This window comes from Dipodomys spectabilis, unplaced genomic scaffold (assembly GCF_019054845.1).
Source record: "Dipodomys spectabilis isolate Male_0828 unplaced genomic scaffold, ASM1905484v1 ptg000069l, whole genome shotgun sequence".
Taxonomy (NCBI): Eukaryota; Metazoa; Chordata; class Mammalia; order Rodentia; family Heteromyidae; genus Dipodomys; species Dipodomys spectabilis.
This window is the reverse complement of record NW_024870746.1, coordinates 20,393,229-20,421,194: the sequence shown is the minus strand read 5'-3', so window position 1 is coordinate 20,421,194 and position 27,966 is coordinate 20,393,229. Positions and strand designations below refer to the sequence as shown.

The 27,966-nt window shown below is 42.9% G+C and overlaps 1 protein-coding gene across 1 annotated transcript in view; it reads left to right on the top strand.

Moving 5' to 3' along the window:
- Hhat (hedgehog acyltransferase) overlaps positions 1-27,528 on the top strand; it is a 225,429-nt gene extending 197,901 nt beyond the window's left edge. The window contains exon 12 of the mRNA XM_042681974.1: positions 26,537-27,528. Coding sequence (XP_042537908.1) covers positions 26,537-26,628 — 92 coding nt within the window. The 3' untranslated portion in view covers positions 26,629-27,528. The remainder of the gene's footprint in view (positions 1-26,536) is intronic.
- The last annotated feature ends 438 nt before the right edge of the window (positions 27,529-27,966 follow it).

Sequence of the window (27,966 nt, the reverse complement as noted above, 5' to 3'; positions counted from 1 at the left end):
TTTCTCTGCCTAGACTGGCCTCAAACCTTCATCTTCAGATCTCAGCCTTCTGAATAGCTAGGATTACAGGCATGAGTCACCAGCATCTGGCTAGCATCTTCATTCTTCAAGATTGTTTTGGTAACGCTTGAGCCTTTGGCTTAGAAACATCTTGTCAATTTCTACTAAAATTTTCAATAATCTGGTTGGTTTTTAGATTATATTCACATGAAACACACAGACATAGGTAGGTAGGTAGATCGATAGATATAATGATATGTTGATACATCTTTTGATTTATCTAGAAACATAAATAAATAAACTAGTCTTTAGCTAGCTTTTGATCAATTATAAATGAAATCATTATTTGTGTAGATGGATACATAGCTGATATCTGCAATGTTCTGGAACCTGCCTCTCATGTAGAGAGCAAATCATTCCTTCACCTGTTGTTAGACATTGTTGTGACCATACCATTGAAGCTTGGGAGGCACAAATCAAGGAGAATCAGGATTTAGCACTGGAAAGTGAGTTATTAATGGTTTTATATGAGCCACCTGCCTGCAGAATGGCTTTTCTATTGCCTCTCATTAACTCTATTATTCTTCCACCAGTTTTGTTGGAAGAGGCAACATCTTATTCAATCTATTGGACAGAATTTAAATACAACAGAGTTAATTGCAGAATCATCTGGTAATGTTACAAAGATGAAGTAGTGTTGTTTAGAGCTGGTGGAAAAATGATAAATTCATGTGGCAGATATTGAGAATAGATCTTTCTGGAAGTTTTTATGCCATGCAGATTTATTTTCATGATTCTGAGCTGAAAACTAGACATCTTTACAGACTTATTTGGGAATTTGAATGTCTTCAAATCCATCTTCTTCCTAACCTAGGACACTTCCTCTAGAGTGCTATGCAGAAACCGTAGAATTGTGGACAGTCAAATACAGAAAGACTGTGGAGGAGATTCTGGTCTCATAAGCCTCCCATTTGGGAGAAGGGAATGCTGAGACATAGAGAAGAAAGTTAATCTAACCAACCAGATCTAGAGATGGGTTTTCTTATTTAAAAAATCGATTTTATTGTAGAGGTGATATACAGAGGAGTTACAGTTACGTGAGTCAGGTCATGAGTGCGTTTCTTTTTGAACCATGTCACCCCTTCCCTCGCTGTCTCCCAGTTTTTCCCTCCTGTCTCCACCCATACGTTGTATGGTTCATTTTCCACATAGTGTCTAGTGAGTACCACTGCTGTATTTGTTCACCCTTTGTCCCACTTTTTCAGTGCTCCTTCTTACACTCGCAAAGACAGATTAACAAACAAGGCAAAAGAAAAAGACAACAGGGGCTGGGAAGGTGGCTCAGTGGTAGAGCGCTTGCCTTGCATGCCTGAGGCCCTGGGTTTGATTCCTCAGCACCACATAAGCAAAAAGAAAAAAGCTGGAAGTGACGCTGTGGCTCAAGTGGTAGAGCGCTAGCCTTGAGCTGAAGAGCTGAGGGACAGCACCCAGGCCCAGAGTTCAGGCCCCATGACTGGACCAAAAAAAAAAAAGAAAAAGACAACAAAAACAGCAACAATAACAAAAAAAATCCTTTGCTTCCATTTTTTGGAGTTCACTTGGTTTCTGACTCTGAGCTCAGTACTTCCCAAAGTATTCTCAAAGTATAATCCATGAAACAGTAGTCTTGAGAGAATGAGTGACTCCATTTATAAAGGAATACTAGCTGAGTGCTAGTGACCCATGTCTATAATCCTACCTACTCAACAGGCTAAAACTGGAGGATTGTGGTTCACAGTCAGTGAACACACAGAAAGCACACAAAACTACATCTCTAAATGATTAGGAAAAGGCCAGACTGGAGGTATGGCTCAAGTAGTAGAATGCCAACCATGGGCAACCAATCTGAGCAGGAGTTCCAGGTATTGAGTACAAGCCCCAGAACCAGAAAACAACCATAAATAAATAAATAAGCAAGATTGTTTAGAAACTTTTGCTTAGCATGTCATCTCATGAAAATATGTGTTAACACTGAAACACTGCTGTGTAATAAGGCCATTAAACTTCCATCCATTTCCTAAACATTTAACCATGGAAAACATTTTGCTAGAATGACTTGGTAAGGCATGGAGCATTCTTCAGGAAACCTACAGAAGGTAATATTCCTCTGTCACTGGGGAAGCCTCTCCTTGAACTGTCCCTGATGCGTTTAGTCATGTCCTGCAGTGTGGTTTTCCAGATGCAAAACCTCTTCAACTTCTTGGGTTTTTTTGGTCGGTTGTGGGGCCTGAACTCTGGGCCTGGGAGCTGTCCCTCAGCTTTTCAGCTCGAGGCTAGCATTCTACCACTTGAGCCACAGCGCCACTTCCAGCTTTTTCTGCTTATGTGGTGCTGAGGAATCGAACCCAGGGCCTCATGCATGCAAGGCAAACACTCTACCACTGAGCCATCTTCCCAGCCCTTCTTCAACTTTTATGCATTGCATTTGCTAGGAACTTTGCCTATGTCAAGTGAATTTAGTCCTCACTAAAGCCTTTAAAAGACTAGTTAAAATTTTTATTTTATCCAGACACTGGTGGTTCACACTTTACTCAGGAGGCTGATATGTAAGGATCACAATTCAAAGCTAGCCTAGGCAGAAAAGTTCATATGAGATACTTATCCCCAATTAACCACCAGAAAATGGGAAGTAGTGCTGTGACTCAAAATGGTAGAGTGCTAGCCTGGAGCAAAAAGAACTCAGGTACAGTGCCCAGGATTGGAGTTCAAGACTCACAACTGACAGAAAAAAACCCTACTATCTCATAGACAAGAAAATTTAAAAATTCAAAAGGTTAGTGTGTTCAAGTTCACCTAACTTAGCAGGTAGGATATGCACCTTGTCATAACTGGGTGCCTCCTTCCCAGACTCTATCTTCATAATTATGGAGACACTATCATTTGTCACTGTTCTTTTAAAAGTCATTTTACCTATGTATAATTTGCAAACAATGAAATGTAGTCATTTTTGGTAATGCATAGTATGTGATTTATGTGGACCATCATCTACAGTTGTGCAGCACATGCTGCCATCCAGAGATAGATCTGTTAACATGGTTAGGCTGGTACTGCAAGCTCTATGCTTTTATTCTCAGTTCAGCCTTTAAGACCTTTCCCGTGTGGATTTGGGTCTGCTTTGCCCCACTCAGGGTTAGTCTGGGACTTGGCTATGACTGAAAGGTTGATCCGTGGCCCAGCCTTTCTTAATAATGCTTGTTTAGATCCCTCCTGACCAGGCACAAGTCTGACCTTGTGTAGTTTATGCACTAAGAGCTTTGCCACCTTGTTCTTCTCTGGGATTCTCCTTGCTCTCTCCAGGCTAGAAGGATCTCTCTTTTTGGATTGCTCTAGTCAGAAAGATAAGAGTAATACCCAAGTTTTAGTCATATTACTCTCCCCTATAGTTACAACAGTTGGTGCCCAGTTGGTGCCTGCTCTCTGGGAATAGCCCAGACATTGAAGAAAAGGAATGGTGGGAAAATCACTCCTATACCTCCCCAAATTTTGACTCCTTCACAATTGGCTAGATTTTTTTTTTTTTGCTGATTGTTCAGATATTGTGTGTGTGTGTGTGTGTGTGTGTGTGTGTGTGTGTGTGTGTGTGTGTGTGTGTGTGTTTTAGTTGTAAGTAGAGGTTGTATTAGGAGGGTACTCTCATAGCAGAGCCAGAAGAAGTGACTTTTATGGCAATTGTTGACAATTGACAATAATTGCTAGCAATGTATGACTAATGACTATTGATGTTTTAGTTTTAGTACAAAAGAACTCTTACTTAGAAGCCAGACTTTAAGGTCTTTTTGTAAAACTCCCATATATATATATTATTCTACTAAATTAGAAAAAAAACTATTCATAAGTTTCCCGGTCTGAGCCTCTGCATCAACAGGGTGAGTTTATTTTTCCCAGTCACTAAAGGAAATAAAAACTATGTTCCTGCTATAATGTCTTCCATCCTAATCATTGTAGTTCTAATTATGAGTCCATGAACATATCCCTGAGCCCTAGAGTTAGAAGTCAAGGTGGGGGTCTATAAGATAAGAAGGCATTAAGTCCCATTTCTTTCTCTAATGAAAATAAAAATTATTTCCCTCAAGAACATGTATGATCATAATGAGGAAAATTTGAAAGCCACAATGAAAGGAAAATACTCTATAATCTTATAACCTAGAAATAATGACCTAACACTTTCTCTTTGCTTATGCATCTTTACATTTTGTTTGCAAATTAACTATAACCAATGGAGTATAAAAATGAATATGAACCCAAACTACACATTTCATATGTATATTTAAAATAATTTTGAGAAGCTTAATTACTAGCTTGCCACATGTGTACATCTTAGTATGTTCATTGTTCTAAAGCAAACAAACAAAAAAGTGAACAGTTGTTATTCTCATTTTGGGTAAAATGATATACTTCTTCTCCTCAAAAAAGGATGAAAGTAATGGGTAACTTCCCCCTTCCTGTAGCAGTGTCCTAAAGTTACTATAGCAAAGCACCACAAATGGAATGGCTTAGACAAGAATTTATTTTCACACAGTGTTGAGGCTGGAAGTCCAGAGTCAAAGCATCAGCAAGGCATGCTGTCTTTGAGACTTAAGGTGGAATTCTTCTTGCTCTTCCCTGCACTGATAGCTGTCAATCTTTGCTTAGCTGACAGTCCTTCATTCTTTGCTTAATTGTCACATGATATTTTGTCTGTCTGTTTGTTTTCCCTTCTTATAAAAGATGCCAGTCTCATTGGATTTAGAGCCGATCCCTACTAAGTCATCTTAATTTCCACATAAGGTTACAATCTGATTTTATTTTTAATATAAGGGACCCAATGCAACCCATAATACTTATCGTTTCATGTACTATTCGCATGTGAAAGGGGAGATTTTTTTTTCTCCAGCCAGAGCATCTATGATCTGCTGTAACCAGCGGAGATGACTCAGAAATTCATGGCATATTCTGGGGATGTCACTTTGTGTAGTGTCTTCATCATCACATTCCTGGATTCTTATACCCACAAGCCTTACTACCTCCTCCAACCCCATTGCTCCCTTGCCCTACCCCTATATCTCTGATGAGTAGGAGTTGGAACCTTATTAGAGCTGATAATCTCTCTTCGGTTTTCAAATGAACACAAAGCTGAGGATAAATGTGGAACTATGGTGAGGAAACAGATTTTCCTTCTTAAATTCCCACATTTAGATTCAGGAACAATTATTGAACATCTGTTACGTATAGGCACTGGGCCACCGTTAAACATAACATCATTTATTTTAAATGATATACAACCTTTCCTGATGAGGATACAGTTTTATTGTGAGACTTACACAGTAGTAAATTTCTGAGTAGAGTTTTAATTCCTCAGGGTGGCGGAAGGTAGAAAAATTGTCATCACAAGTCTGGCTCTGTTTTTTTTCTTTCTTTTTTATTTTGTGCCAGTACTGGGGCTTGAACTCAAGGCCTTGTGCTTTCACTTGAATCTTTTTTTTTTTTTTCTCAAAGCTGGAGTTTACCCCTTGAACCATACCTTCATTTCTGGCTTTTTGATGGTTAATTGGAAATAAGAGTTTCATGGAATTCAAGGCTTTGAGCTATGATCCTCAGAGCTCAGCCTCCTGAGTAAGTAGGATACAGGCCTGAGCTACCAACATCTGGCTTCTGGCTGTGTTCTTTGATGCTTGAGTGGTGGCAGCTTTCAAGTCCTAGCCCTCTTTCCTCTCCTGTGTCCCAGCTCAGGACAGGACAACGAGAAAGGAGATTTGCTTCTTCCCTGATACCTGCAGGAAATTCAAACTATGCAAACCCATCTTCTACTCATTCTGGCTCTATCCCTTCCAGGGTGTTACTCCTCCCTTTGCTTAAGCCATTTTGGAATGCTTGGGTGTCTGCTTCCCCAAGAAAGCTTCACTGTGTGAGTGACAACTCTTTCAGACTCTTTGTTGCATAGAGTCTCAGTGACATGAGTCCTGGCATTTGAACTGATTTTTGCAATCATGATAAAAACGCCAAGGTCTTTGGTCTTCTTAGAGGACTAGTATGAGCATGCATCCACTGTGTGTTTGGCTGAAGGAAACTTGAAGATATGCATTTCTTATTCAGATCCTTTCTCTCCAGTGTACTTGGTGGGGTTGATGTTGGGGAGAGAGTTCCCTCTACCTTGCCAGCATTTGTCGCTGTTCTTCTGCTGATGCACTGCTCTGGGTTCATCAATCACTGGTTAAGGTCTTAAATCTTGCCCTGAATATCCAGTCTGCTGATTCAGTACTATTTGATTGCTATCCAAGACCCTGAGTCTATATATATTTAGTGAAAGCTGATTGATTATGCATAATAGCACATGCATTTTACAGCAGTTATTTTTCTCTAGGTAAGGATTTATTTCTTCTACAGAGAAATGAGTGGCTGTGTATATTGCAGTGTGTTAATACATAATGCAAGAATAATTTGAAAATTGTACAGTGATCTGAATGTACATTATGCAAAATGCAAAAATGGGCTGTATTAGGAATATTCAAGTCAACATGCCTGCCTGCAGAAATGTTCAGGGAATTTGTGGTTCAGTTTAAGTGACACGAGGATCGAGCCTTTTAAAAACAGATCATTCTTAGCATAATGATTTTATAATTTATTCAAAATCAGACATCAAGCTCTGTTGGATTTTGTGTTAAGTAACCCAATTGGTATATATGAAAACAGCTTCCTGTAATTTAATTCCTTGGAATCAGCTCAACAGTTTAATATTGGCTTCAGAAAATATATGAGGAGGGCAGAAGGTTATATATTTAATACGTGGACATTATCCTCACATATGTGCTGGCTTCAGATAGAATTTGGAACCTTGTTCTTCTGAATCTCTAATGACATCTCCCTTCCTTCCTATGTCTATATGAGCCCAGGAGTAAAGGTTGGGTCTAGATTGGGCATTGAAGTATACATTGCTAAGCATAGATTATTGCAAAGGGAATAATAAAGTAAACCACCGCCCCAAATCAGCCAAATTAACCAGAGCTAAGCACTCAGAGGACTGAATCAGGAAGATCTTAAGTTCAACACCAGCCAGAACTACATAGTGAGCCTCTCACCCTCTAAAAACCAAGAGCTAGGAGTGTTACTTAGTGGTGGAGTACTTGTCTAGAATGTACAAAGTCCTGGGTTCAATTCCCAGCCTTGGCAGAAAAGGGAAAGAAAAGAGAAAAGGAAAAGAGAAAAGAGAGGGGTCGGGGAGAGGAGAGGATGTGAGAAATGTCTACCCTAGGTTTAATGTCAAACCTGGAGCCACATGAGGAGTGCAGCTAAAAATGATCTTGTTAGCTGGGCTCCAGTGACTCGTGCCTGTAAACCTAGCTACTCAGGAGGCCGAGATCTGAGATTTGTGGTTCAAAGCCAGCCCAGGCAGGAAAGTCTGTGAGACTCTTATTTGCAATTAACTATGGAAAAAGCCAGAAGTGGAGATAGGACTCAAGTGGTAAAATGTTAGCTTTGAGCAAAATGAGCTCAGGAACAGTGCCCAGGCCCTAAGTTCAAGCTTCAGGCCTGGCACAAAAAGATGACTTTGGCCTGTCAAGTGTGTGGCCAATCATGTGGTGCCAGCCAGCTGGTATGGCCTATGAGTTTTGAGAGCAGAAGATTGAGGTACTGAACACAGGCATCTAAGTTGGTTCCATAGAAATCATGCTACTGACAGAACCAAAGTAGAAACAGCTATTTGGGGAATCAGAAACAACTAAATTGCAAGACTATTGTGCAAGGAAAGTATATTCAAGTCTTGTGTCTCCATAATTGTTGAGGCCACTCACATCATTGGCTATCAAAACTGGGCATATTCAATGTCAAGTACTAGGTTTATGGAGATCTTTCTGAATTGATAGTTAGGAGATATTAAAGTACACCCTTGCTAGAGTTTTCCCCCTGCCTCCCAGCTTAAAAGGGGAATGAAATTGTCCACTTTGCTTATATGATGTGATGCTGAGGACTGGGACATTGAACACTGGAGTCTTCCAAACAGCTCAACTGTGTTGGGATTTGGCTTTCTCACTAGTTTTTTTTTTTTTTTACTTAGGCATCCTATTGAATGGATAGTCAAATGGCTCTGATTCTCACAATGATTTTGTAATTTGGGGTTAATCCAATTTTGTTTTTTTGCCAGTCCTGGAGTTTGAACTCTGGGTCTGGGCACTGTCCCTGAACTTCTTTTGCTCAAGGCTAGTACTCTACCACTTGAGCCACAGTGCCACTTCTGGCTTTTTCTATGCATATGGTACTGAGGAATTGAACCCAGGCTTCATGCATTCAAGGCAAACACTCTACCACTAAAGCCATATTTCCAGCCCTAGGATTAATCCAAATTTTAAAGTCAAGAAAACAAGAGTCTCTGAGATATTAATGTCCAGAGTTAACAAGCATCAGATCTCCTGAGCCCAAGGGCCCTTTTATTGTCTGGAGTTAGGAGTTCTGGGTCCAGAACCGGTCACAGTCATGGAGATAAAGATGATTATTCTTTTCTTTTTTGTGGTTCCTCATCCTAGAGGCTATGCTGAATTAGAGGAGATTTTCAGAGTTTTAAAAGTTTCATAAAAGAATTGAATCATCAGTGCATTTTGGGGTTTGACAGAAAGGAGTATAGCCTAATTGGTTTCTTTCTTTCCTTCTTTCTTTCTTTCTTTTCATTAAAAGAACAAACAGCAAAGGGCCTTTAATTTGTAGCTTTGGAATTTAGCCAAGTATAAACACATTTAAGAGGATTCAGATATAACTCAAGATCTTAATCAGAACATTTGGAATCTCTTGGATAGAAGCATTTGAAATCTCTTTCTAGACCAGCTGGATATCCTTGCATAGTTATTAGGATAAGCCTTTGAACATGTCTCTCCTCAGAAGTAATAGAGAAGGAAGAGAGTGAGTGAGCTAGAAGTACATGCACATCTAGTAGGCCTATAATGTATTAACATATGTGCTTCATGGGAAGTATAATTTTTGTTTTCCCAGTTTGTCCAAGTGGACATTTTTATATATTGTTACATTATAAATCCAGAAAAAAGAACAAAATCATCAGCCACATGAAATTCTGCTGACTAAATGTTGTATTGAAATCCAGTTAGGAGCTATACAGTCTCATTCCTGGGAAGAGAGAGCAACAGCTCACATTGGAGGCTGGAATAATTGTGTGTGGGGGTGTGGGGTGTATAGGTGTGGGCATGTATATGCCAATCTGGGTGTTGTCCTTGAACTTTCTTGCTCAAAGTTGGTGCTCTACCACTTGAGACACAGCTTCCAACTTTGTGGAAGTTCATTGGAGATAAGAGTCTCCAGACTTTCCTGCCAGGGCTAGTTTCAAACTCTGATCCTCAGATCTCATCCGCCTGAGTAGAGAGGATTACAGGCATAACCCACTGGAGCCAAGGCAGAGTAATTTTTCTTTCTGAAGGATTGTGACTGAACATGGTAGGAAGAGAACATCGTGATGATCACTTGTTTAGTTGGTTTTCTGTGAGGGCTGAGTCTCCGAAGTTCTAGGTGCTTCATCTATATATGGCAAGTGCTCATTCCTCCAAACTCAGCGCCATCATTGTCTTTCCTTCCCTTATCTTCTGCAATGATTAGCCTCTGTTCTATATGTGGGTATTAAAAGATGCATCCGTGGAAGTCTAGTTTGGAAAAATAGAGAAAGGTACTAGGTATTTTAAACTGAAAGAATTTACTACAGAGAAATATATGACTATTAGAAAGAAGGCTGAAAGGCCAAAAAAGGGGGCTACTAAGGTAACCCATACTCTAAGGTAGAAAACAGTGAGTGCCCAAGGCACTACTCACAGTAGGACAGGTGAGATGCCTCGAATCTGGGAGTTCAGAGATAAGGCAAATCCCTTACAACTCTGAGGGGGTGCTTCATGGGTTCTGCTCAACCAGGGTGAGGATAAACTGCAGCAGAGTTGGTCCTCAGACTCTGAGGAAGTGAATATGGGCCATCGTTCAGAATGTTAGGAGAACCTGGGGCCTGGAGCCACTGCTACCTGGTACTGGAGAGATACTGCCAAGGACTGGCATCCGGAAGGGAGTCTGTTCTTCTCCCTTGCTCTTCCTTTATTCCAACAAGCATAGCTCAGAATGAAGTAGCAAAACAAATTCTTGTCAGGGCCAGAACCATCCTGCAGTGGTACATAGATAACTTGAATCTCCGTTTCAATAAAATTGGTACATGGCATTGTCCCTGTCAGTCTCTGGTTTAGCATTTAGGAAAACCCACTGAAGGGAGGCCTGCAACAGCCTGGAGATTTGACCCTTAGAGAACCAAATATGTTGTGGCTGGGGCTTCAGCATCAGCCCTGCTCTCATCCACCAGGATCGGCTCTTTATTTTTCCTTCAAGTACTCATGGAAGCATTACCCAACACAACCCATAATGAAAACAAGCTTAATATCCACCAGACAAAGAACGGACAAATACATTATGAGGATGGGCTCTTCGCTGAAGGAAGACATAGATGTCAAGAGCTAGGGAAGTAATTAGAAGTGATGCTAGATATACATCAGTGACTCTGTCAGTGGCTTTGACCTTCCCATGAGGGGAAGCTTAGGAAGAAAAGCCTGGCCTGCCCCACTAATCAGTGTTATATGGTGGGTAGGATGAATATGTGGAAGAGAAGAGGGAGGGGAGATCAGGAAGAAAGTAAGAAAAGGAAAGAAAGGAGGGAAGGGAAGGAAAGAGAGAAAGGAGAGAAAGTCAGAAAGCAGGCAACAAAGCAACTCCTGTTTTAGTTCTTCAACCTCAGGGTCCTATAGAGTGAAAACACTGGATCACTGTGGACCTGTTACAGAAAGCACAGTGCCAGAAATCTGATTTCTCACTTGATGATTCAGAAGCAATGCAAATCTTCAGCTGTGTTTGGAGCATTTGGGTGCCTGGCCATCATCACCAACTCCTGGCTGAGCAGACTAGGGCCTGCCCTCCGACTCAATGCTTTAGAGGGCAGAAGATTATAGAACAACCTTCAAGGCTGAACATAGCATGAACTTCACACCCATAAATCTCTAAGGAAACAGTACCAAACTGGTAGGGAAAAAAATAGGAAAGGGATATAAACAAACAGTTTCATCTGTTATTTGCTCTGAAAGCAAATAAAAAGATGTTCAGCTTTATTTACCCTCACTACTTGGTCCTGAAGATGAATACTAGCACCTTCCCACATGCTAAACAGGTGCTGGACCACTGACTCCATCCTCAGCCCCTCTTCATTCTTAGTGAGAGATATGCAAATGAGAAGTCTGACAAGGTATTGTACCATGTTGGTAAAGATCCAGAAGTTTCACCTCATATTTCACTAGAGAGAGAAGTTTGAAACATCGACCAAGCGTGATCTAGCAATTCCATATCTAGGATTTAAATTCAGATATAATTGGCACATGTAAAATGAAGTATGTACAAGGATATTCATTGCGGTATTGGTTGTTATAGCGAAGGGTTGGCAGGGACAGAAAGGTCTGTCAGCAGCTACAGGTAAATATATTATGATACATGCAATCAATGAAATTTTTCTCAGCTAACAGGAAACACAAAGCAGAGCGGTAGGAACTTTTATGAAACAGTTGTCAAGCTATAGAAACTTTAAAAATAAGAGTGCATTGAAACCAAGATATAGTTCAGAATGAAAAGTTCTGTTTCTGTACGTGTAGAATCAGTGTGAGGATAAATAAGGAGATGGCAAACTCTAGGAGTCTGGCGCAAGGAATTGGATATGCAGGAAGATTTCCCTTTCCCTGCCTGCCCTTTGGTACTTCTGAATTTTATGTTGTAAGATATCTGGTCAAAAAAAAAATAGCTCAAAATTGAGGAGGGCAAATTCCTCTCTAAATCTTGGTGGGCTTGAGCTGGAGGGTAAATTTCTTTCCTGTTGTGCAAGATTTACCCAGAGGATGGAAACCACCGGGAGGTGTGTCTTCAGAGCAGAGCCCTCAGCTTGTACATTCCTCATTTTCTTACTCCTCTCTGGAGCCAGGTCATTGGTGATCTGGGAGCTGCACAATTGCCTGGGTGCAGTGCCCTTGCGGCCTGCTTCTTCCAGCCCACGGAGTGAAGAGGTCAGTCCTTTCTATTGGTGCAAAGCACAAGGGAGAAGCTAACAAATGTTGAGTGCTGGCTACATTCACTCACTCCATTCATTCATTCACATTAGGAAACACCCTGAGTTCATCGTGTATTTTATTTATGTATTTATTTATTTATTTTATTTATCTTTTATTTTTGTATATCTTTTTCCCATCTCCCTAACTACAAGTCAGACTTTTAACATCTCTGGTCTCCCCAGCACTTAGCTTGGTGTAATAGTAGTTCAGTAAGTATTAAATAATCAGAATCACAAAAGCAAATCTCATCCGGGCACAGGTGGCTCATACCTGTAATCCTAGCTGAGATCTGAGGATCTTGGTTCAAAGCTAGCCCAGGCAGGAAGAGTCTCTCATCTCCAACTAACCACCAGAAAACCAGAAGTGGTGCTGTGGCTCAAGTGGTAGAGTGCTAGCCTTGAGCTGAAGAGCTCAGGGACAGCACCCAGGCCCAAAGTTCAAGACCCATGACTGACCAAAACAAAACAAAACAAAAAATGAATCTCAGATAAAACTATTCTCAGCCAAATGGCAAGAAGGAAGCCATAGCTTCCTAACAGAGCACCTGGGGCCCTGAGAGGAGCGACACCCCAAACCTAGCTCAGCATTCTAGCCACAGGAGCAGTCGATGGATGCATGCGCAGGGGAGGGGGAGGGACTGATCTGAGCCCTTCTTGAGCCACCACTTCAAGCCTCAGGTGCTGGGACCCTTGCTAGTAACTGGACAGATGCAGCTGGTTAGTTTAGAAGCAGCAGAAGAGTCTAGCTCCAAGGCACAGTGCTCGCTGTTGCAAACACTGCCTGTTACTTGAGAGGAATCAAGGAGCACACAAGAGCTGGTTCCACGCCCTGAGGTGACCCACAACCAAGGGAGCATCTGGAAAGCCTATGAAGAATCTATCGTGTAAACATCATGCTGTGATTTCACAAACATGGGCAGCCAGAAGCTGTGGAAGCTGAGACCCCCCTTCCCTGGAGGCTAACAATTAACTCCAGCTAGAGTCCACCGGGAAGAGTGTAAAGAGCTGGGAAAAGGCGCCTGAGATCGCCTGAGATCTTAGCCTCCTTCCATGGCTGCTGCTTACACACACACACACACACACACACACACACACACACACACACACACACACACATGACAGGAGTCATGTCATGTTACTGTCCACATGGGTAGAGTCCAGGCTGCCTTGATTCACTTCTCCTCTGAACTTCACCTTGTCTTCTCTATCTTGCGGACCACTGGCTCCAGATGTTTTACACTGAGCAGAACAGAGGGTGAAGAAAAGCACTTGGTTTATTCTAGATTTGCCACTATTTGGTCCTGCAGAGGCTGGAAATCCAGGTGGAATGTACCTGGAAATCCAGGTGGCCTAAGTGCACAGGACTGCGGGAAAGGCACCTTGGTGTGTGTGTGTGTGTGTGTGTGTGTAGGACACAAATCCCAGCTAGGACAGAGCATCCTAGGACAGAGCATCCAGTAGTACTTTCCTGCCGTTCCCAGCAGACCTCCTCCACCCCACTTAGGGCCATCAGCATAGAGGGGGAGCTGGAGAGGAACACAGTGTTCCTTCAGAGGGAGATCTTTCTCTTTTGAGCTCAAAAATGTCTTTTTCTGTCACCCAGGGTTAGAAGAAAAAAAAGAAAAAAAGCGTGTGAGTCATTTTATACGTCAGGTAACTATCCTTCTAAGCACTTCACTAAAACTTGGCTGTCTCTTCTGACGCATCCACAGCTGGCTGGAACGTTGCCTTCTGTTTCATGAGGCAAGCTCCTCTCCCGCCTGCGTCTGGCCAAGAGGTCCTTCCGTCTGTGTCTTGGCCTTTCTGTGCACTTCCCTGGGGAGGAAAAGACTCAAATCTTATAGGCCTATGATCTCTTAGAATCAAAACAGACCTTGGAAGAGTATTCTGGCACCACTTCCCATGGAGCAAGATGCCTTCCAGGGCTCCTGCCTAACAGAGAGGTGCCTCGGCCTGCCCTGCCAGGAAGCCAGGGTGCCCTGTCTTGTCAGAAGTCTCTAAGTGTCACAAGTTCCCTTTGCTAGCAGCCAAACTCCATCTTCTGTAATTTCTCCCTGTAGGCCCTGGTTCTGCTTTCTGGAGTGATAATGAATCCATCCAATTTCCTTCCCTTGTGACCTCTCCATCTTTCCCTAGGCTGATGGTGGCTTATCGCATGCCCACATGCCAGAGCTCCTGGCAGTGGCATGGGTGGGACAGTGCTGCTCATTAAGCATAGCTCCTGGAATTAGTCCAGTCTAGAATCATATGCACGTGCTGTGTTTGAGCTGAACACACATTCCCCGAACTAGTCCCCTTTGCTTATGTTGCCCAAGATGATAGCACACTGTACTGATCGTGTGCTCTCATAGGGCTCCATGGAGAAGTGGGTCACTCTGGGAAGATCAGACTCCCCAGTCTCCAGGGTGCATGGTTCTGAGAGGAGATACCATTAGGGTCTTTTCTCCTCTTCTTGACAGTCAATAAGGGCCCTTTCCCAGTTCCTGGACAACTCTAATGCTTCTCCCCTTCCCGTTCCCCCTCCCTTGCCCTCCCTCTCTCCCTCTCCCTTTTCTTCTCCCCATCCCCCTTCTCCCCCTTTCCTAGTCAGCCTCTTAAGGCCAGGGCCTCCTTTTTGCTTTGTGCTCCTGAGAGATGAGCAATATTCCAAGCTCCCAAGTCATGCAGTATGTCCACCATAGTATCCCTGAAGCCTGCGCACTCATCCTGTCTCTTGCCCACATCCCTCCTTATTCTAACACCTAGGAGACAAGATGCTTTTTCCAAACATTCTTTGTAAATGTTGGACCCATCGTTTCCTGAGCTGATCTCGGTGCTTCTGGTCTCTTTGGCTGTCTAGTTCCTTTAGAGCAAAGCAAAGGACAGCTCCGGTGGTTACAATGAGTACGGATGAGAGCAGTCCTCTGGACTCAGTTCATCACAAGAGAAACCTCTGCCAGCAGCCGTATCCCAGGCACAGCCAGCCTGCCCAGGAGCAGGGAAGGGGAGGGGTGGAGATGCTCTACTCAGCCCAACCCAGCCCTACTCCTGAAATAAAACCAGTGGCTTCTGGAAGGTGGCACCTAGAACCCATCTTATTCCACAACACCTCCAGCTTGCAAACCGATCATATTCTTTAGCACGTCGATGAGCAAGATAGACTTCTGCAGAGACAGTCGAGTGAGAGCAGTGAGGTAAGAACAAAGCCATCTTTGACAGCAGGCAGGAACATTTCCTTCCTCCTCGCAGTGGCGGCTGGCATTCACAGCCCACCATGGCTTCTAAGAGCTCCGGGAAGAGCGGCTTCTGCTGCTGTCGCTGCTGCTGGAAGCTTGGCTTTATGCTTTATCATTCTGTTCGTTGCTCTGAAATTCAAGCCAAGTAATTTGAAATCTTTTATCTAACCAGTGCTTTGGGAAAAGAACATGTCAGACGTGCTTGCTGATATCACCTTTCCAGATATCTGCACCGTTTAGGCAGCGTTCTCTTTCCCTTTCCAGCATTTTCTGGCAGGTTCCTTGGCGGTGGTAGGAAGGGGGGTGGAGGGCATTTCCTTCCTTGATGGCCCTTGGTAAGTTTCCGCAGTCATAGTCAGGGCACTATAGATGCATCTCCCACAGACATACGCATATGTGCCCAGGCTCGCTGATCTGTGCCCACTTCCGGCAGCTGACTTCATGTCCTATGGGCTGGAAAATAGAGGCCAGGTGGACTTACAAGGTGTGGTTTGTCATTCCGAGACTAGCCACCACTGTTATTGTCAGTTCCCTGAGGTAGAGACTTGGCAGTATTATAAATGAGTACTCAAAAGTCAACAACAGCCGAGCACCAGTGGTTCCTATGTAGCATCCTAGCTGCTCAGGGGATGAGCTCTATCCTAGCCACTCAGTAGGCTGAGATCTGAGCATCAGGGATCAAAGCCAGCTGGAGCAGATAATCTGAGAGACTCTTATCTTTCAATTGACTAGCATAAAGCTGGAGTGGGGTTGTGGATCAAATGGTAGAGTACCAGCCTTGAGTAAAAAAGCTAGGCCAAGAACTAGGGCTTTGAGTTTAAGCCCTAGTACCAATACAAAAAAAAAGGCAACAACTTGTATTTGTGTTTCTTTATTCTCACTATTGCTTAGTTATTGACCATTTTACCATTCATACCCTAGTCCCAGTGAACTGGGAAAAAGGATAGCTATTCCCAGACAATCAGAGCTGGTTCTAACTCTGGTCCACAGGAGGAATCTCCTCCATTATGTTCTGGTTCACCCACCTCCTGTCCCCTCCATTATGACTCCCCTCTAACAGGAAACTCAGTGTCTTGAGCCAGCTTCAAGTTTGGAGCACTTCAGCTGTCAAAGTGTTTACTCCCTTGGATCTTCTCCCTTCTGCACACTGGTACTTAGATGTCTTCTCAACCTTCTTCCATGTTTTCTTCTTCACAGTCTTCATGTTTCCAGGCAACTGTCACCAGATCTAGCAACTACTTCTTCTCCTGTAACATGGGTCACAGACCTCCACCATTTCACATGCACATTGTCAGATTTGGAAACAAAAATGAGTTCAACTCCCTCTTAGTGTCAGCCCATCATCCCGGCCTAGCCTGATCAGCCTTTGAGAATTCCCACTTTTGTCCTCTGTGTTCTCCCTAAGCCTTTTGTCACCTGTGTATTTGGATCACAGAGCCATGGAACTGAGCTTAAGGTGCGAGTGAAATGCTTGGTGGCCCCCTGTGTCCTCAACCTCCAGTGGCACATTCTTAGAAGGCCCCAAGTAAATGAGGCAGACCACCTGTGCCAAAACAAAGTCAAAGCCCCCTGCCTCAGTGCACACAGTAGGTACTTATAAATGTAATAGTCCCCTCATCCATTCTTTCTCTGAGATTCTAGGGATCTGTGGTCAATCTCAGTCCAACAATATTAAGTAGAAAATTATAGAAGTAAAACAATGCCTAACTTTATGATTATGTGCCATTCTGAGTACAGTGATAATTCTGTGCAATCCCATCCTACTGGAGAGGTGAATCATCCCTTCATTCAGCATATTCATGCTATAGATGCTACCTACCCAGCATCATCATGACTTGGTGACATGGGATTACCCAAAAAAGATAATCCTCCTTCTGAGGTATCATTAGCAGGTCAGTAAGAGCCTAATGCCACATAATAGTGCCAACATAATTCACATTCTTTGAGTTCATCATGTAATTTTGCACTGTGTTACATCAATACAAGAAGTATGAGCTCAGTGGCTCACACATGTAATCCTAGCTACTCAAGTGGCTGAGATCTGAGGAAGCCAGCCCTGGGAGGAAAGTCTGTGAAATTCATATCACCAGTAAACCACCAAAAAGTCAGAAGTGAAGGTATGGCTCAATCCCGCCAACCTTGACTAACAAAATTAAGACACAGTGTCAAGACCTTGAGTTCAAGTCCTAGAACTGGCACCCCCCCCCAAAAAAAGAAGTAGAATATGAGATGATATTACAGAGGCCACACTTACATAACTCTGCTTACAGTATGTTGCTATAATTGTTTTATTATTGGATGTTAATCTCTTAAACGGTGCTTAATTTCTAATTAGATTTTATCATATAATTTAGTATATAAGGAGTTCAGTATTGGCCCCCACTGGGAGCCCTGGAATGTATGTCTTAGGGATTCGGAGAGCGCTGTATTGATGTGGGCGAGCAGTGTCACAGCCATCTGATGAAGAGGCTGAGTCCCAGAGCACCATCCTTTTGTTTCAGGAAAGTGGCTTTCTTTCGCTCATTTGCTAGGCAGCATCCACTGTCTTACATAGCGTGGTCATGAATTAACAATGAACCACAGTCCTAATTAGGCTGCATTAGATACCCAAAAGGTAAGAAAGAAACAGCTGGGAATCATGTTCAACTTTGCAGCCTCTGGCCCCAGAGGCCGGAGTTAGGGCAGTGGTACCCACTGCAGGTGACAGTTTTGTGGGAAAGCAGGTGCTCCACACTGTTGGCCCTGGAGAGAGAAAGTACGTGTTTTCCAGCACCATCTTCTACTTGTGTTGTCAGAATGAGAAAAAAAAAATGTCCCTGGCTTGTTCCCTCCCACTTCCCACAATTTTACATGAAATAATTTTCATTTATGGCAGTGAGTGCATGGCTAAGCATCTGCCTGCAGGCTCACACCAGGACTTGGGGAAGGATGAAGAATACAGCAGAGGTTGGCTTCATCAGGATGTGAAATTGACTGTGAACAATGTGATTTATTAAAGATTGCTGTTGCTGCTGGTTAAATTGTGCACACAACACCTAGCAAGAGGATGTTGCAGAAGGCTCCCTGAGCATGGTCCCACCACCCTGTTCCCTCTCAAATCCCCTAGGGAGGCTCATTGCATGGCTGGGGTCAAGTAATTGTGGTTTTGACAGTTTTAATAATGGATCACCCAGGCACTGAGACTCTGCTCTTCAGTGCAATGCCTGTATTCTAAATTGTTTACTGACCAAGACAAAGGCTGTATGCCTGCTCACAATGCTTCTACTGTGACTGCTCTCTGTCTTTGTAAAGACAAGAGACATGGAGCCCCTGAAGATGTGGTGATCAGGTGGGTGAATGGTGGCTGAGATCTGGAAGCACAAATCTGTTATGGCCTCCTGCTGGCTATCTTGGGCACTTGGAATAGGAGGATGGCAGGAGGTGGCGAGACCAGGGATTTAAAGGAAAAGAGACTTGTCTAGGAAGCAGAGGCCTGTTTTGAGCCTTTTTGACACATGGTCTGAATCCTGTTACTGCTGTCTGAGTGCCAGTGGCTAAGTGTACTTTGGAGTTATATAATCTTGTAATCCAAGGGTGGCTTGATGACTAGTTAGCCACTAAAGCTTGGGGAAGTGACTCTCTTTTTCTGGGCCTTAGTTTCCATATCTGTGAGGAGTAAGAAATGAGACCCACTTCTGGATGCTAGGATCCAGATGCTAGGATCTCCCACTTGAGATCCTAGCTACTCGGGAGGATGAGAGTCAGAGGATCATGGTTTGAAACCACACAGGGCAGAAGAATGTGTGAAATTCCATCTCCAAAATAATCTGCACAACGTAGGGTTGGAGGCATGGTAGAGCTGTGAATAAGCAAGCCAAGTAAGCTTAAGGCCCTGAGTTCAAACCCTGGTAAACTCTTCCCCCCCTCTCAATAAAAATGCCACCACCTAAACCAGAAAGAATCAGTTCTTACTTCTGTCCATATCACTGTGTGTTTGGAAGTGGTCCCTAAGTTTGTAGACTTAGAAACCCAGACAGCTTTGCTCTCCTTGTATGCCTCTTCTTCAATAAGGTAGACATACCTCTGCATGGAAAAAGTTCCTGCCCTATGGCTTTAATAAGATGGAGGATCTAAATTTAGCCTTGGAGGAAAGGCTGCAAGCTTTGGACCATTTGATAAATGGCTCTACAATATCTCCTGGCTACAACTGCTGGAATAAATAAGATTTAAATAAAATAGCAGCCCCTATCAGATCTGGATATTATTAAGCATAAAGTGATGTGAGGAGCCAGCGCTCTTAATGAAGGCAGCAGTTTACAGAGACCTCTGAATCATTAATGGCATCATGACTTCCTGGTGGGATAGAGCAAGGAGAGGGGCTGCTGGATCCTGAGCTAGCACCTGATGACAAAGGTGGATGCATGAGCTAATTCTTGAAGGAAAGAAGCATCCTCCAATGGTCTCAAAGTAGAAAATGCCAGCAAAGTAGAGTAATGATGATATACCTTGACCTATGATGGGGTTCATAGGTACATCTGTATCCTATGATGAAAAAGCTCAGTCTGGGCACCAGTGGCTCATGCCTGTAATCCTAGCTACTCAGGATGCTGAGATCTGAGGATCACAGTTCAAAGCCAGCCTAGTCAGGAAAGTCAGTGAGACTCTTATCTTCAATTAACCAGAACTGGAAGTGGCACTGTGGCTTAAAGTAGTAGAGCACTAGACATGAGATTAAAAAAAAACTCAGGGACAGTGCCCAGGCCCTGAGTTCCAGCATCATAAATGACAAAAAAAATTGTTTTTAAAAAGCTCAGGCCCAGTGCCCAGACCCTGAGGTCAAGCCCTAGTACTAGTACTCTCTCTCTCTCTCTCTCTCTCTCTCTCTCTCTCTCTCTCTCTGTCACTCTCTTTCTCTAGCATATTATATATATATATATATATACTAGAGAGAGATATCTATCTATATATCTTCTCTCTCTCTCTCTCTCTCTCTCTCTCTCACACACACACACACACACACATACACACACACACACACACTCACACACACACAGAGTCAGTATTGGATTTACACCACAATTGTATAATCTATTATCTGTGTGATCTATGGCAAGTTACTTACCTTTATGATTCTTGATTTTCCCCCTTTAACAAGAAGAATAATTTCTACCTTCAAGTATGGTGAGAATTAACTGGGACTATGTCATCTTCGTAAACTGGAGAAACTTGGTGCCATGGGCTAAGAGACAGGGTAGGAAGAAAGTGTCCCCGCAGAGCTGATTCACAGGCTTTCCAGTTGTTGGTTGTTGTAGTCAGACACTGTTTTAGCCACTGTTAACTATAGTATATGGCTCTTGAACAAGCCCCATTAGAGCCAAGATGGTGGCCAGTGCCTTGGGAGTGTTGCCTGAGCTGACGGCAGAGTGTGTTTGATAGGGTAGTTACACAAGTCAGCACCTCAACTCCTCTTGCATGGTAGAGATTGATTTCTTCATGGGAATAGGAATTTATACTGATTCAGCAGAGGCTGGCTTCTCTCTGTAAAACCCATCTGAATGGTGAAGGAAGATAGAGCACCTCTGAGACCCCCAGAGGAAGAAGGCATGATTCTGGAATGCATAATTGGGTACTAAGCTCAGAAAGTTCCTTTCTCCCTGGGAAGGAACAGGATCCATCATTACTGAAAATTTCTTTTTGTATTTTCTTGTACCTTTTTCATGAACACCATGAGCCAACTATAGTCTAGGACATTGAAACCTAATGTTGTGAGACTGTAATTTGCTAATATCCCATTGTGTACTTTAACCCTTTGTGTCTACTTTCTTTTTTGTAAATATTTTTATTGTAAAGATTCTGTTCCGAGAGGTTGCAGTCACAAGAGTAAGGTAATGAGTACATTTCCTATGGAGCACTGTTACCTCCTCCTTTGTTTTTCCCCTACTACCCCTTCCCTCCTCACGTCCCTAACTCCTCCCTTCCCCCCCCCCAAGTTGTAAAGTTCATTTTCAACATAGTGTCTTGTATATCTCAAATTTATTTTTTAAATGGTCTTTAAGTAGTATACAAGAGGGCTATAAATTTATGAGTTCTCTGCAACTTGATCGATATCATCCCTTCTATCATTCTCTCCCCCACCTTTCCCAGCCCTACTCATCCCTTCAAGTTAGCTAGTTTCATTTTCATGTATGTACATTGGGTATTATGGCTGTATTCATTCACCTTTTCCACCCCCATTTGTCTGTCCCCTGTCCCTTTAAGTTCCATCTGCCCTCAGACAAAACATGTTTCAGGTTCCTTTTGTTAAATTGTCAGTTAATTGTTCAAAGGAATTACGCTATGGGAATCCACCCATACTTTTATCAATTTTCTTGAAAATAGTGCACCAATACATTCAACCATGGTATACAGCTGAGTGAATCTTTGCTATTTTTTAATCTTCATCATTCTGGAAGATTTCTAGTAACCTCTTTGCAGTCTATCCTCTCCCAAGTAACCACATAGGGTCTTTGGTAATTATCAATTGAATCACATGTTACATGGAATAATATAAATATGCTATTTGCCAATGCATTCTTTTACTCAGCATAATTTTGATGAGATAAAAGATAATTTATAAAATGTATTTTTTAATGATTTCAAAGTACAGTCGGTGAAATTAAGTGCATTTGCATTGTTATAAAGTTATCACTACCATTGTTTCTGGAACTCTCTTTATCTTCCTGAACTAAAACTTTATACTCAGTCTCTCATTCTTTTTTCTCTGCTGGCTCCTAATAACCACCATTTTTATTCTGACTCTGAATTTGACTACGCTGCCAACTCGTCTAAGCAAACCCTATATTTGCTTTTTATGTCTCTTTTACTTCATTTGATATGATGTTTTCAACGTTAGTCTGTGTTGTAATTCATGTCTGAATTTACTTCCTTTTTAAAGACTAAGAGTCTTTGCACATATAGACCACATTCTGTTTTCCCGTTCATCCATTCCACATTTTGTGAAAAATTCTGCTATAAACATAATTGTACAAAAATATCTCTTCTAGTTCCTGCTATCAATTCTTTGGGGATATGTATGCTGTAATTCTTTGTTTATTTTGTGTTGGAACCTCCATATTGTTTTCCCCAGTGGTTATGCCATTTCACAACATTCCCTTTAGCAAAGTTTTTCATCAGAACTACTTCTCTTACTCTGATTATCTCCACTTTCCAGAAAATTACCTTTGATTTCTCACAGCCCTGCATGATGATGGTCTTTTCCTTTCGTGTCTGAGTTTCTGCCTTTTGTGTCTTTTCAGACTAGTTTAATTGCTTAGAGAATTGCTCAGCCATGATGACCTCCAGTAAAATTATACTGTGATTTCTCTTAGCTAGCCCAAGCTCTTTTCCTCTGTGTCCTACCTATTTCTCATTAGCTCTAGTTGCTCTGCAGTCCACCAGTAGTTTATTAACAGCCTCACAATGCAACTACCTACATCCCACTAATTCCATTGATTATACCACCCACATTGGTCCTCATAAATGCTATACATCCTACTTATATGCTCTTAGCTATCTCCATCAGATCTTTCCTGTTAATTACATTACTCAGTCTTTTGCAATATTAGTTTGACTTGCTAGCAACCTGTTTACTGTATTTCTAATCTGCCTACTTATGATTTGTTAAAACCGTTCACTTGTTTAGATCTTGTTAGGTCAAGGAATCAAAGCCCAGTAGGAAGTTACACAGAAATCCAGGAATCCAGCTTTGAGGACAAAGAGTATGTTGGAGGCCTCAGCCCTAAAGTACACTCTTAAGAAGGATCTTTTCCTTTGACCAACTGTCTACCAGGCTGCATAGGCCACATTAAAGGGATCAGGGGAATCCATGGGGGATTCCCTATACAGGATGGGAAGATACAAAAAGAATGGATGTTCAAGAGTTGGGTGAGAAGAGAGATCATGGAGGAAAAGTGAGCAGGGATAGGCTTGTGGGAGAAGAAAGGACTGCAGGGGTTAGCCTGTTCTCTACCAGGACAAAATCCGTTTTTACACTTTCTTGTTAAAGACTGACAAGCTTGCGTGCCTGTGTATCAAAACAACCATCAGCGTGTTGCCTTTGCATTTCAGTTTTGGTAACCTGTCCTCATCTGAGCTCTGTGGAGGTCTCTGCCCAAGCCTAGCTTTGCTCACTTGGGCTGCATCAGTGCTTACTTAACAGCTGCCTCAATCAGACCTGTGTCTGCAGGCCCTCAGGAAAAGATGATGTTAAGGTGGAACACAGAATCAGGTGCAGCAGAAGTGCTCAGGAAGTATTGGCTGGGTGGTGTGAATGCAAGACTCTCTCTCCCTTACCACCATGCATTTTCCTCTGGGGGACAGGAGAGGCTAAGGAGTCTCACCAGTCATTTGGCTCACAGCAGGATTACTGTTTGCATTGCAAAGGCCAGAGGATATTACCTGTGTGATAGAAGGTTTGGCCTCATAGCAATCAGCCAAGCTTCTAAAGCACTTTTTGAAAGCATTACCAAATCTGTGGTGGCATTTTATTCACATGCATTTTAAAATAATTTTTTTTTGTTTTAGATGTTTGTTTGCTTATTGTTGCTCAGGCTGATGTAGACCTCCTGAGGTCTAGCTCTTCTCCAGCCTCAGCCTCTCAAGGACCTGAGGCTACACACACATACCACAATGTACTTTAAAAAAAATGTTTCGAGAGCTCCCACTGTATAGATGGGGAACTAAGGTCCTAGCAAGATCTCACAATACACCCGGGATTAGAGGAAGATCACATAACATCCATCTAGCTAACTCTGTAGATGACATGCATAGTAAGAGTTGGGAGAACTTTTACAGCCCATACTGTACATGTATCGTGTGACCTACCTCTGTCTGGGCAGTCTTGGGACTGTTCCTCCTTACAGTTCTATGAGCTTGACAGCATGGGCATCAACAACAGCTGTGCAGTGCCCCCTTCACCATTTTTCCACTTCTGCTGCTGGTCTCTGGATTCTGTGTTTAGCAAACACCCTCTAGAGCCTCACTCCAAACACAGCTGAAACCCTGGAGCACCTCTTGTGTCTGAAGCACCTTCCCCTTCAGGCCCATCCTGCTCTCCAAGACCACTGGAAGACAGGCATTGATACTGGTCCCCGGGCACGTGTGTCTGAGTCACAGCAGAGAGATCTGAGGGCCTTCTGGAAGAATGGAACGCTCTAGAAGCTCAGAGAAATTACTTGGCTGTACTGGGTTGATAGTGTTATCACCCCCAAATTCATTGTCTCCAGACAATGAATGTCTTCATTTGGAAATAAACCCTTTTCAGAAAGGATATTATTCTAGATCTAGAATCAGTGAGTGGCCCTGTAGAGGAGAGGATACAGAAAAATGTAGGGAAGATAGCCACGAAAAGATGGGAGGCAGTGAATGAGCTGTGGCCAACGAAGCAGCAAGAAATGATTCTGTCCTGAAGCCTTCAGAGGGAGCGAGGCCCTGCCAACACGTGAGCTCTGTTCGGCACTGCAGAACTTTGAGAGAATAATATTTCTACTGGGCAAGCCATTAAGTTCGTGTCAGTTTGTTTTGATAGCCACAGGTAACACATGTCCTAGCAGATATGAAGCGAGGTCACAGGATGGATCAGGGAATCAGAGTGCTGGGTTCCTCTGCTGCCCTTGCCTCTCTTCGCTGAAGGGCCCTAGAGAATTCTTGTAGCACATGTAAGGTGCAAGGGGAGCCAGGGTTTAGGAGGAAGAGCAGAGTTGGATTTCTCTGTCGCCACTCTGATCAAATTTGCTGGCAAAAGACTTCTCTGTCCCTTGTTACCATTACCACTGCCTTCCCTTGAGAGCTCACCCTAGTCAGTGAGGTCTTTATGCCATTCCACTTGATATTTATGAGGACACTAGTCAGTGAGAGCTGTAGCCATAGTTTTATATTTGAGATTTATTCTCTTGCTCAAGGTTACACAGTAGGAATGGTAGAACCAGGATATGAACTTGTACCTTTCTCCATTTCCCTTAACTATGATGCTATAGGCTTACCTAGTCATATTAACAATATTAATATTAACAAATGGGGGGCTGGGAAGGTGGCTCAGTGGTAAAGCGCTTGCCTTGCATGCTTGAGGCCCTGGGTTCGATTCCTCAGCACCACATAATCAGAAAAAAAAAAGAGCCGGAAGTGGCGCTGTGGCTCAAGTGGTAGAGTGCTAGCTTTGAGCTGAAGAGCTGAGGGACAGCATCCAGGCCTAGAGTTCAGGCCCCACAACTGGACCCCCCGCAAAAAATAAATAAAAATAATATTAACAAATGGCTAACCCAACAAGAAGAGAGGCCTCCACGGTTCTAAGAAACCCCTCACCAGGACTTCCAACAGTCTTCTTCCTTCTCTTACCTATCTGCCTCCTCCTGCATGCAGCATTGTAACACCATTACTGTTGCTTGGAAGGCCTAGGAAATGTGCACTTTAGGTTTCTCTGATAGAATGTCTCTCTCCTATTTGTTTTGCTGAACTCTTATTTGTCGCACATGGTCTATTGCAACGTTCTTTGTATATTCCATTATCTAGCACTTACTGTGTGGATGGTAAGTCCTCCAGCGTGTGTTTGTCTTTCCCAAGATGGAATATGAGTGGCTTGAACATGGACTGAGTCTTTTGATTTTTCGCTTCTAGCATCTTCTACAGCAGCTCTGGATCTCTAACGTCCTCAAAGAAAGTTTAAATATGTGAAATACATAGAAGACATAAAGATCATCAAATAACAGACACTTAGTAGAAATAAAAAAATATTGATTTTAAAAGGAAAGAAAAAGAACAGCTACTCGAAGACCAGTATTTATAGGGGACCTACTGAAAACCTTTTGAGATTTGAGTCCCCCTTTCTGTGTGCTCCCAAATGGAAATTCACTGTAATGGTCAATCTGTATTTTGAGATTGACAAGACTCATGAACATAATTTTTGTCTTTTCTGCTTTAATCTTCTAACTGCATATTCTTTGGGCACTTACCCCATTTCTAAAAGTGGTTGTGGTTGTAATAGTGCACTCTCATTTTATGCTGCCCCTGGTTTTACTGTAGGACCCTACTTTCTGGGGTTCCACTCAATGGACTTTCCAGGAGATATGTGTCCTTTGTCAACCAAGGCCTGTGTTTTTTTCTCATATTGGAATTTGCTCATGTGGGAGGTCCTGCCAGGCTCTTCTAACTGTTCTTCTGTCTTTGTCTCTCCCTCAAGGCTGGCCGTGGGTGACTCTCACCGTCTTGGCATTCCTGTACTGCTACTCCAACGTGGGCATTGCCTGCGCCCAGACATACACTGTGGACTAATGCTGCTGGTCTCTAGGGTAAATGGTACTTCATCCTGATCTCCCATTCCAAGACAATCTCCAAAGGACTGTATTCTGCTCATCTTCTGTTGAAGACACCTCACTCCAAGACTGGCAACTTGAGCTCCCATAGAAAATATATAACCAGACAAACGGCTAACTTTGGGATCTTATGTTCTCACTCAGCCATCCGTTGACTGTTGGGCAAGCTGAGGTCCAGGACCAAAGTGTCTTACCCAGCTTTACATGGTGCCTTTTTTTTTTTTTTTTTTTTTTAAATCTAGAACCTAGTCCCATGGGCCTTTTGGCTTCCGTCTCTTTTACTAAGAATTGACATGAATTGAATGCAGAAATCTTGGTTAGTGATAGGCCTGGCCTCATGGGGGCAGTATTTCTGAAACCTCCTGCTGCTGTGTTGGTGACACACATGCCTTCTCTTCCATACTTTGCATCTGGAGCTGTGAAACCAGCCTGGAAAGCTTAGCTTCTCACCTCAGGTGGAGGTGACAAAGCAAGAGTTGTGTTTATAATGACCTAGACACAGAAGAGAAAAGCAGTTCTGTAGTGTTCCAAGAAGTCCATACTCGGGCTCCAGTGATTTGACCTTTATCAAGGTAATCTACATTTGAATGCTGGCTCCTGCGATTTGCAGAGATGTACAAACATGGTAGCTCCAACAGCTAATTGTTTCTCAGTAAAGGAGCAAAATTTTAAAGCCAGCAAATGAGTGTATCCACAGGTAGGTGCTCTCAGGAAAGCCATAAAAGATGGCTTCCTGTGGTCCCACCTGTTCTCTCTACCTAAATCCCAGGAGGTATCATCATACTGGCTATTATTTTGTGCTCAGTGGCTTATATTGTTTCGTTTTGATTCAAATAAAATGAAGTCTTTGTTTTTTGTTGTTACGTAGATAATTTGTGCTTTCCAATTAATTGGAGGAAAATGTTTAAAATCTAAACACACGGGGCTGGGAAGGTGGCTCAATGGTAGAGCGCTTGCCTTGCATGCCTGAGGCCCTGGGTTCAATTCCTCAGCACCACATAAGCAAAAAGAAAAAAGCCGGAAGTGGCGCTGTGGCTCAAGTGGTAGAGCGCTAGCCTTGAGCTGAAGAGCTGAGGGACAGCACCCAGGCCCAGAGTTCAGGCCCCACAACCGGACCCAAAAAAAAAAAAAAAAATCTAAACACACATATACTTCAATGGCTTATCACTGCTGCCCTCTCCCCAGGTAGATACCAGACTGTCTACTAATAGACACAAGTTCTAGAGAGCAGAGTATTTCTTTTTGGATTTGGATGTGGGTGGAGTAGACAGGAGGAAAGAAACTTTACGTTTGACTC